The 10,912-nt window shown below is 43.1% G+C and overlaps 1 protein-coding gene across 7 annotated transcripts in view; it reads left to right on the top strand.

Moving 5' to 3' along the window:
• The window catches only part of PPEF1 (protein phosphatase with EF-hand domain 1), a 124,261-nt gene that overhangs the window by 64,839 nt on the left and 48,510 nt on the right, over positions 1-10,912 (top strand). For all 7 annotated transcript variants that reach the window (XM_081809097.1, XM_081809094.1, XM_081809098.1 and 4 more), the window contains 2 exons: positions 1,165-1,279; positions 5,124-5,170. In XM_081809097.1, coding sequence (XP_081665223.1) covers positions 1,165-1,279; positions 5,124-5,170 — 162 coding nt within the window. The remainder of the gene's footprint in view (positions 1-1,164; positions 1,280-5,123; positions 5,171-10,912) is intronic.

Here is a 10,912-nt window from a genome sequence, read left to right as displayed (position 1 = left end):
TTTAAAGATTTTATTTATTTATTTGACACAGAGAGAGAGAGAGAGAGGAATCACAAGTAGGCAGAGTGGCAGGGAGTGGCAGAGGGAGAAGCAGGCTCCCCGCTGAGCAAGGAGCCCGATGCGGGACTCGATCCCAGGACCCTGGGATCATGACCTGAGCCGAAGGCAGACGCTTAACGACTGAGCCACCCAGGTGCCCCAACCAGCGTGTATTTTTTGTTCTCACAGCACATCTCGATTTCGGGCAGCCCCATTTCAAGTGGTGCAAACAGGCCTGCCCCATGAAGTGGTGTTAGCATCTGTTAAATTTGTATCGGCTATATTACTTCGGGGATTCTGTATTTGGAATATTTTATAATTTTTAAAAAAGGGAGAATAACACACTGGATTTAAAACAAACAAACAAAAGCCCAGCAGAGAAAGCGGAGTAAATCTGTCCAAAACAATGATGTCATCAACACTGTAACTGGAGGAGGACAACTGGATAAATAGTCATAATAGGAGGCAACGCAAATGGTTTATTTGGGTTTGGAATATGTTTTATATTTAGATTAGTATATAAATGCACTTGCTGTTCTGTATACTCTCATGTCTGTGCACCCAGCTTTGAGCCACCTGGGATTCTTGGCTCAGGGGTTCCTTGGGGCTGCTCCGGCTGCCTTTTGTGAGATCTGTGAACCCAGCGCCACCATCTGGTTGCCATCCCAGGTGGCAGGATGTCGCAAACAAATGCAAGGCAGCCCCACTTCCACAGTCGCTCTCTCCTTCTCTCTCTTTCTCCCGTCCTTCCTTCTCTTTTATTTATTTATTTCTGTCTGCCTGTTTCCCTGGGGCAAGGGAGTCTCTTTTTTCCCCCTGACACTTCTCTTGGGCTCTACGGACCGAGAATAATCAGAAACGTTCTGTGAATGGGTGATGTCAGTTAAGAACAGGAAAGTATAAATGTCCTAGGAACCATTCATTCGTTCCATTTACAAATCTCTAGTGAGGGCTTACTGTATGCCAGACACAGTGCCAGAATAATCTATTTGAGACTCATGTAGAGATTATCCTGCAATACAGCTTCCTGAAATGGGCTCATATGCTCCCCCGTTATAGCTTTCTACGTCGTCATGCCTTTCTTGCCAGTTCATTATATATATTTCCTCTGCTCCGCCCTCACAGATACTTCATGCTCATTATGTCTTAGAGGTGCTCTTTGAAACAAAGAGAGTCCTGAAGCAAATGCCGAACTTCACTCACGTAAAAACTTCTCCCTCCAAAGAGTTAACAATCTGTGGTAAGTTTCAGAGCGGAGCTGCCAAATTAATATTTAGGAGCGTCTTGGTTCTACATCGTTTGCTTAATGTGAAAACTGTGCAAATTGGACTGTATTAAGGGAAAAGTGTTAGTATAGAGTTATCTATCCTGATAATACTGTTCCCCATCTTGTCTTTGTTTTGCATACCAGCTGGCAGGAATTAATTATGTGAGAAATTAAAGAACTCATAGCTTTTTATAAAGGCAGGCGGCATTTTAATACGGAAAACCACCCATGGGTGGAATGAGCCTTCTTTGCCCTCCGTCTAGCTCTCATTATCTTCGTTCCATGTTACTTTTGCTAGGTGCGCCTCCGCGTGCCCTTTATGCTGGGAGACCAAAAGCCCAAGGCCGGGTGGACATTAAACTCTTCTCTGTCCTTGGCTGCTCTTTTAGATTTTTCCAACTGGTCGCTGCAGCTTTTAGAAGAGTGGGAATGTCCCAGAAATCTGTTCCTTGTCCTTCTAAATAACAAGACTTGAGATTCTGTTACCGTATAGGCCAGCCTGGCAGGATATTGCTTCAAGAAACAGTACACATTGAAATTCAACACAGTTGGTGCTCAGCAGGCTTGCAACTGTCTGAGAATGGGGTGCGTGGAAGGAACAGCAACTCCCTTAACTTCTAATTAGGCCTTTAGGTTACAAAACAGTGATTGTTATTTTCCAAATCAATTTTTAGCCTGTGTTTCTTTTCCGCTGGCAGGTAGAAGTGGATTTGATAATCTAGTCAAACCGTTTGCATTGCTAGTGCCTGATAGTGGTGGTGGGGACTTAATGGAACAGTATATGCCACAGGCCTGGACTCGCGCTGCTGAAGCATCTTCACTGATTCCAGCCGAATCGGGCCGACGCACCTCTGCCTGACAGCTGATGCAGCTCAGCAGTGGGGGCCTTTTATTCAAGGCCTCACCATCTCTTACTTTGCACAGAGATTAAGACTTGGGGGTCATGAAGCTCAGGGAGCCGTGCCCACCCATGGAATCCATGGAGCCAGGGCTAGGTATGCTATCAGAGTGTATATAAAAAGCCAGAGAGTGAGATCTGCTCCCACATGTTTCCAGTATACCTGCAGTTGCCACTGTAGATTTCTCTTTGGGTAAAAGGATCTAGAAGAGGACGTGAATATAGAGCGCAAGGGAGTCCTGGCATCACACAGTGTAAGAACCGAATGGTTCTTACTGGGACTAGTCTCTCACTTGTTCTTGCAGATGAAATTGAGGCCCAGAGAGGAAAAGGAAAGTGTATTGCCTTCCCTACATTCCTTCCTCCCTTCCCTCCTTTCTTTCCTTCTTCCTTCCTTCCTTTCTTTTTTCTAAATATTTTATTTTTTATTTATTTTTTAAAAGATTTTATTTATTTGAGAGAGAGAATGAGATAGAGAGAGAGAGAGCATGAGAGGGGGGGAGGGTCAGAGGGAGAAGCAGACTCCCTGCCTAGCAGGGAGCCCGATGCGGGACTCGATCCCGGGACTCCAGGATCATGACCCGAGCCGAAGGCAGTCGCTTAGCCAACTGAGCCACCCAGGCGCCCCAAGATTTTATTTTTTAAATAACCTCTACACCCAACGTGGGACTCAAATGTACAATGCCAGGATCAAGAGTCACATGCTCCACTGACTGAGCCAGCCAGGCACCTATCCTTCCCTGCATTTCTATGTAGTGACTCTCCCCCACCCCCCTGCCCCCAGGCTCACTCAGCTAGTTAGTGGTAGGGTCAGAATCAAAAATCGGGGCCTTTGCATCCCAGGTTAGGGCCGGCCCCATATCTGCTATCCCAACTTCCATCACGCATCTCTCTGACTGATGTGTCATTTTCCCTCATGAGACCAAGACTAGGGAATGGATTGATTGGACAGTTCATTCACTTAAAGATCTCCACCTCTTGGGCATTTATTTGCAGACATTTTTCCATGTAGCACCATGGTTAGAGGGAAAAGCCAAGGCCTGTACTTTCCCTTAGCTTAGGAATTATTATTTTTGGTCGTTGTAGCCCCATTAAACTTAGATAAATTTGGTCATCATTTAAAATTCAAAATTGGGGCTGTATTTTCAAAAACATCTGTTTAAGACAGTACTAGGAGAGGGAGAGAAAGTGTGATGAAATTATTTTAATTTCCAGATGCATTTTTTTTTACATGAACATCTCAACATGCTGCATAGTTCTCAACACTCATGCAATATGGAAGGTGTTTTGGTCTCTAGTTATGTTATAAAAGATAACCAATTCTGCACTCATGTTTTTGTTTGCAGTGGAAATATCTCTCTGTGGCTGTCTTTCCATGATACATCAAGTTTTATCTACTGTTGTCCAACTAGAAGTTAAAAATACTTATATAGCTCAATTCCTAATATGCTGAAACCAATTCATTTTTTAGCATGCCGGCTGTAACAATTTTGTCTCCCAAATCTTTGAAAGACAAGTCACCCTGAGGAAAATAAAATAATTTAAAATATATATTTAATTGATAAGAAGTCCTTCCGGGCGCCTGGGTGGCTCAGTTGGTTAAGCGACTGCCTTCGGCTCAGGTCATGATCCTGGAGTCCCTGGATCGAGTCCCGCATCAGGCTCCCTGCTCAGCAGGGAGTCTGCTTCTCCCTCTCCCGCTCCTCCCTCTTGTGCTCTCTCTCTCTCTCTGACTCTCTCTCTCAAATAAATAAATAAAATCTTTAAAAAAAAGAAGTCCTTCCATTTTTATTTCCTTAGATTTGGAGTAAGATCATAGGAAAGCAATGAGATTTAAGTATACAACAGCATTAATATGCTCTTAATATTATAGTTGTTTTATAAATAAGTGCTGGTGATGTAGGACTTTTATTTTATTATTCTCATTATAATCGGAGTCTACTGTTGCATATATTTGGTTAATTTTGGTTGTGGGATTTCAAGCAAACCGAGGAAAGGTATTTCTATATTAAATTCTATTTGGTAATCAAGTTGGATGCAAAGAATAAAAATTAATGATCAGAGCCTATGAAAGATATTTTACCTAGAAATAGTTATCCAAATAGGGCTTTTGACTAATATAGTCACTCTTAATTTTTAATTAATGGCTTCCTGTGTTTATATGGTTTCCCTTAGTTAGCTGAGTTTTATAAAGCCATGCTTTCATTTTTATTTCCTATAACTGTCTCATCAAAAGAATGTCAACTCACAATTTTTAAATTTTAGGTGCTATTGCTGGAGCATATTCTCTAATACATGGCTTTAAATACATAGCTTTTAAAAAGCTGTGCGTTTAGCAATTAAGTGTATTTATTGATTGCTTATTATGTACCGGGTACTATGAGAGGCACTGGGGATTTAATGCCAACTGACAGATACTACTGCAGCTCTCCTGCAGATTACAGCGTAAACAATACCAAGTAATCGCTAAGAGCTTGAGTTTGGAGTGAGATAAAGTTGGGTTTGAATTCCAGCTCTGATACTTGGTAGCTGGGTGATTTTGCATCAGTTAACTACTCTGAACCTCCTTTGTAACCTCAGAATGATGAAAATAATACCCATCTGACAGAGCTGTTGTAAGGATTGAACAGGATAATTCATGTAAACCCTTAATGCAGTGCTTAGCATAGAGGAAGCTAAGCACTGCGTAAATGGCAGGAGCAGACAGGTAATTATAACATCAGACGCTGTCTCCCATAGGAAAGGGGACAAAAAGAGAGCTATGAAAACAAATTGTTGCATTAATACCATCATAGGATAAAACCCCAATGCCCTGAGAATACTTAGAGTATATTGGCAGCATTTCAGTTTCAAAATTCTGTAACGAAATCGGCATTTTCTTGTTTCCTACTGAATAGTGATTTTTCATTTGCACTCCAGGTGATTTGCATGGGAAACTGGATGATCTTTTTTTGATCTTCTATAAGGTAAATAATTATTTTGCTAAATAGTGGCATTTTTGTTGGGGGAGGCAGTCCTAGGGCAGATAATAACAACATTGGTTTTACTAAGGATATGGACAAATACAGATGTATGTAACAGTTTTTTTCTAGGAAGCCGAAATATTTATAGAAGGATATCTTTTGGCTTTGTAACACATATTTCACCAAAACAATCTTTAAAAAATTTAATCTGGGTCTTTGATATTATGGTTATCTATATATCCAGTGGGATTTGCACCTGATTATATTTATGGTCTTTATCACATTGTAAATGTCTAGATGGCACAGAATGGGGAGGGGAGCAGTCTGTTTTGTTTTTATTTTGTTCAGGAGTGAGCATGTCACATACCCGTCTTCTCTTCAAAAGCACGCTCATTATGTATGAAGGGAGTGCCCCACTTAGGAAGTTCCAAATTGCTCTCTTCCCTACCCTGATTCACCATCGCTGAGCTCAGCGCTGTGACTCCTCTCCATTTGTTGGGTTTCGGTTGTGGGGGCCCACATAGAGGGCACAGAGCAGCGTGGCTGGCATGGGGTTTCTCTGCATCTCTACAATGGGATTCATTTCTCTCTCTGAGCCAGCAGTGACAACCTGAATATTTGCTTCTGGGACAACTGATCCTGAGGTGACCTCTGCCTTCATCCCTTTATGTCTCTTGTTGACCCCTGTGTCAGTCCCCACGGCTCGCATATTGAATAATTGGGCAGAGCATAGGTGTCTCCGGTGGTTGAAAGAAAATATATTCTGATTATTATGATGGCCAATCATTTCTACTCTTTGGAGACTGTGAGAGCTTAAGTAAGCCACGTAACCTCCATGAAATTCAATTTTTTATTTTTTGGCTGTAATATTCTTGAGCTTCCACCCCACAAAAGGCTGTCTTATGGATAAAATAACGAATATCCAAAAGCATTTTTTGAGGTACTAAATTATAACAGAAATGCGAGGTTTTAATTTCATTCATTTGGAGTGGAAGCTTAGAAGGGAATGGAGTGGGCCAAACCAGGAGTGGATGAATGGAGCTGGCACTTAGGACATTCAGTGGAGACTGCAGGAGACCTAAGCAAGGATCCAGAGCCTGGTAGCCGGAGGACCGGAGCAGAGGAAGTAGGAGGCTGCCCAGGAAGTTAGGTTGGTGCCAGGAAGTCCAGCCGAAGTTTTTCTGGTAGGGAGCTGACAGTGCTAGCAAAAGAACAATTCCTGAGATCAAGCCCAGAATCCAAGCTGGGTGGGGAAGGAAGAGAAGTCAGGATGGGCCAGTCAACTAGGAGAAATGGGAGGACGGCAGGACTGGCATGCTTTCTGAGCAAGGGAGCAGACAGGTTGGGGCAAGGGCCTTGGGAAGCAGGAAGGGTGGGAAGTTATTCGGAGAAGAGTCCTAGGAGATGAGTGTGTCCACGTTGGAGTCTAGAAGGTGGGTGGCTGAACAGAGTGAAAGAGAATATTGGAGATGAGGGGGTTGAGGATGTGGAAAGCAAGTGTGTTAAGTGAGTTGGCCACAGGACTGTGAGGTGAGGAGCAGGGGAAGGAAGGCTAGTCAGAGGTCATGGGCTGGAAAGGAGGAGGGGCTTTTAGCCAAGGCTGGCAAAATGTTGGTCTTTTAGCGGCTCTGAGGAGCATGTGAGGAGTCCATCAGCCTTCTTGGGCGGGGGGGCCCAGATTTCAAGAGGGAAGTCTTCTGGATGAGTTGAAGGCAGAAGAGAGTTTATTTACCATGAAATGGGGATTCTATTGGCCAAATTGGAAAGCTGTGGGAGTGGTGGGAGAATGGACTGGTGAGAGGACACTAAGGAGTCACAGTTTGGGGAATGAGATTTGTTTAACTCAGTTCATGGGGCCATATTAAATGTTCAGAAGTTCAATCCTGCTACCGTTGACAGTGACAATTGGAGGAAGGAAGAGAGGGCAGGAGGATGTGGGGAACAACCACAAGAGAAAATCCAGCGATTACGTTTTTAGAGGTTTGGGGAGATACATAAAAGGGAAAATAGTTGAGTAAGTGAGATGGGAAAAATGACTTCTGAGGCATTTAGAAATGCAAATTTCTTGAGAGGTAGTTGAAGAGATTAAGATGTGATCAGGGAAAGGACTTGGGAGTAGACAGATGAGAAAAGAGAATTATAACATGTTCCTTTAACTCTGTCGGCAGAGCGGTATGGAACATATGAAACTGGAAAGTGCTAACGTAAAGACTGAACAGGAGGAGGTGGGTGGTAAGGAGTACCATAAAAAGAACGAAAGGTGAAAATATAGCATTCACATGAAAGCAAGAGGTATTTTGAGAGTTAACCAACGACAGTGTTCCAGAAGTGGAGACTGAGAGTCCAGCAGTGGAAGAGTAGGGCACTCTCATTTGGGAGGGATTTGGGGAGAGGGAGGTGAGAGGGATGTTTGGAAAATATGAATTCAAGTTTTAACAGGCGTGAGCGAGAAGCAGCTAAAATGCATCTCAGATGTGGGATAAACCATGCGCCACAGGATCTTGAAATTGCTTGGTTTGAAAGGGGAAACTGAGGGAGGAGCCACTGAGAACAGCAAGGTTCCACTGTCAGAAGCTGAGAAGGTGCTGTCATTGATGGAGTCTGAGAGGGGAGAAGGGCCTGGTGGGCCCGTGATGATGGCAAGCCACTCAGCTTAGGGGCAGCGAGGGCAGTGAGGGTCCGGAGTTGCAGGCCCCGAGAGGAAAGGGCAGTCACGCGGACATGTCTGAGTAAGCTCCTTCACATGATGACCTCACTCGCAAAAGTCAGCATTTTGCCTTTTTCTGTTTCACTTTTTATCTGAAGTTTAAATGAGGAATGTAGGAGGCAAGGGTACAGTGCAGCCTGAAACCAGACACACACACTGTTCAGGAAACAATGTTTGTACCGGAATACAAAGAGCAGTGACAGCCCCCTACTCAGGGGGCGGACTCCCGTGTACTTATCTTCACTTGGCTCTCCTCTGTGGTCCCAAACCGACACAATTAAGGAGAAAGGGTCTCTAAGTTCTTGAAATCGCTGTCACAAATCCAGTGAACTTTCCTCACAGGATGGACCCCAGGCCCTTACTCAAAGACCAGTGAACAGTATCTCAGTAAAATCCTATCTGATACATTCTTGCTACAAGGAGGCCTGCCTGCTCCCCACCCCAGCAAATGAGGGAGTGGGAGGGGAAAGGCAGAAGTGAGAAACGAGGACAATGATGAAAAGTAAAGCTCCTACTGACAGAGGAGATCTAGACCTCTAAGTATGAGATAGGAAATGTGTACAGGGAAGAGAGTTCTGTATTTCTCAGAAGTACCTGAGAGGATGCTTAGATCGACAAGCCTGCAGGGTCAAGAAAGTGTCAAGGGCTGTGGTGCATACTCGGTTAAGAAGTAGAGAGAACAAATAGCGCATTTTCAAAACCCTGAGTTAAAATGGTTAAAGTAATTTAAAAACACATTTTAGCTTTTAAAGGAGTAAGCTTCAGTGATCTGGAGATTTCATCTTAGCAGTACTTACAGTATGAGTGAGTATCATTATTGGGTCTTAGGTATAGGAGGACAAAAGAACATGAGAGAGAAAAAAAAAAAGATTAGTTGAGAGAAGCATAATGGGCCAGGAAAGTAGATGAGGGGGAAAGAAAGCACACCTTACGAACAAAGCAGGAAAAGGGGGAGTGCTGGATTTCTCTCTGTGGCCTCACATGGGATTGACAGCAGGTGTCAACTCCGACCTAAGCCATCTCTCAATTGCTTCAGGAAATGGTAGGGTTTCTGTGATGGCAGATGATGCTCACCGCAAAACTCAGTGCATCAACAGTGTGGTTTTGATTCCCGATTATGTGGAATGCCCTGTGTGCGACCCTTTCCTCTGGTTCATCCTCAGCAGCACACAGGACTGAGGCGCCTCAGTGTAAGCCTCGCCCTCTCTACCTCCTACTTAGAAGCAGCTGCTAGTGGCCATGCTTTCACTTACCCTTATTTTATTATGATTTGTTTAGTAAAATTATCATCTGATGTTTGTTTTATTTTTTCTCATTTAATTTTTCACCATGCATTTTATTCACATTCTGATTGAACTTGAATTGTAGGGAATAGTTTGGCAAACTAGTGTTGGAGATCTTTGGAGCTGTAAATCACTAAAGTTTATATTATGCTCTGACTGATTCCTCTCAGTCAACCCAAAAGAGAAACCAGGAAATCCCCAGGCTTTGAATTAAGGCAAAATTGATATTCATCTTTCAGTGGGTAATTCGCTGGGCCATTTCTTCCTTGTCAGGACTGGGGCTGGCCCAAGGCCAACCAAAGGCATAGCCTGAGAGGGAGAATTACAGTGGAGGGTCCCTGAGATGCTTTGCCATTCTACTGTTTTCATCCAAATGGTTGGTTTGGTTCAAGACTCAAATCCTTATAACCAATCATATACAAAAGTGAGTCTGTCCACAAATTTATTCATTTAATACACTTTTATCTGGTCCTTCCAGTGTTCAAGGCACTATATGAAAACTGTGAAGATACAAAGATGAATATGAACTTTCTTCATTTCACATGTATTTATTAAACCCGTTATGAATGAGGTGCTCTGCTAAGGGTTGGCAAGACAGTATGACGAAGATGCAGTTTTCAGCCCCAGAGACATCATAGTTTAGTGGGGAAGGTCAACTAGTAAAAAGACAAGACAGGTCAGGGTGGGACATATTAATGCTAAGGATAAGCACAAGTCTCCAAGGTAGCATGTTGGAGGGGTACCTCACCTCATGGGAGACTTCCTGGAGGAGGTGACATTTAAGACAACCCGTTCAAAGAATTTTAGTCATTTAGTAAGTGCCTAAATCATGAAAGAACGTTTTGGAGGATCAGAAAAGATTTTATTCTCACACTTTTTGCGGTGCCCTGTAATAAATAATGGGATTCATACCAGTGATTGCTTTTGATTATTTATGTTGAGATTTGGGTTCCTTTCATATTTGGTTGTCCTTACAAATTGTAGCATTTAGCACCTTAAGACTAAGCTAGACATTTTCAGCTACAATCCTATTTGGGTTTGAAAAGAATGCTTTCCTCATTGTTAACCGTGACAGACCTTTGCTAAAAGGGCATCTCAGCATTATATGGCTTCAAATACCATCAAGTGAAGCAATTTACATAGTATTAGTTAAGTTATATTTTTAGATTTTATTTTCTGAAAAGGTTAATTTTAATCAGCCCCTTTTGCTTAATTAGAATGACCATTGTGAAATACTTCATTCAGAGCCTCAATGAGCCTTGCTAAAATTACAAGACATTTTTTTCCTCGTTGAATGGAAAGCTTGAAAGTTTAGATCACGTATTGGCAAACTGGTTTGTTAAGTTGGTGCTCTGAGTGGAGACCTCCTGAAGCTGAAAAAGAGGTGCACACAGACAGAGAGAAGCTCATTAACTCTTAACCCTGTGGGTGTCACACTGATGCTGTCCATTGGAAGCCATGCCACCTTGTTTTCCTTTTCTTTCTCTCTTCCCTACCATCCCCCACCCTCCATCCCCATGATTTTCCACTTGAGAAGGTCATTAAATATTTTCTTTTTTCTCGGGCGCCTGGGTGGCTCAGTTGGTTAAGCGACTGCCTTCGGCTCAGGTCATGATCCTGGAGTCCCTGGATCGAGTCCCGCATCGGGCTCCCTGCTCGGCAGGGAGTCTGCTTCTCCCTCTGACCCTCCCCCCTCTCATGTGCTCTCTCTCATTCTCTCTCTCTCAAATAAATAAATAAAATCTTTAAAAAAAA

Source organism: Leptonychotes weddellii, chromosome X (genome assembly GCF_054177405.1).
Source record: "Leptonychotes weddellii isolate Sample4059 chromosome X, ASM5417740v2, whole genome shotgun sequence".
In the NCBI taxonomy this organism is placed as follows: domain Eukaryota; kingdom Metazoa; phylum Chordata; class Mammalia; order Carnivora; family Phocidae; genus Leptonychotes; species Leptonychotes weddellii.
Note: the sequence above shows the minus strand (reverse complement) of the source record. Positions and strands in the feature narration are given on the sequence as shown.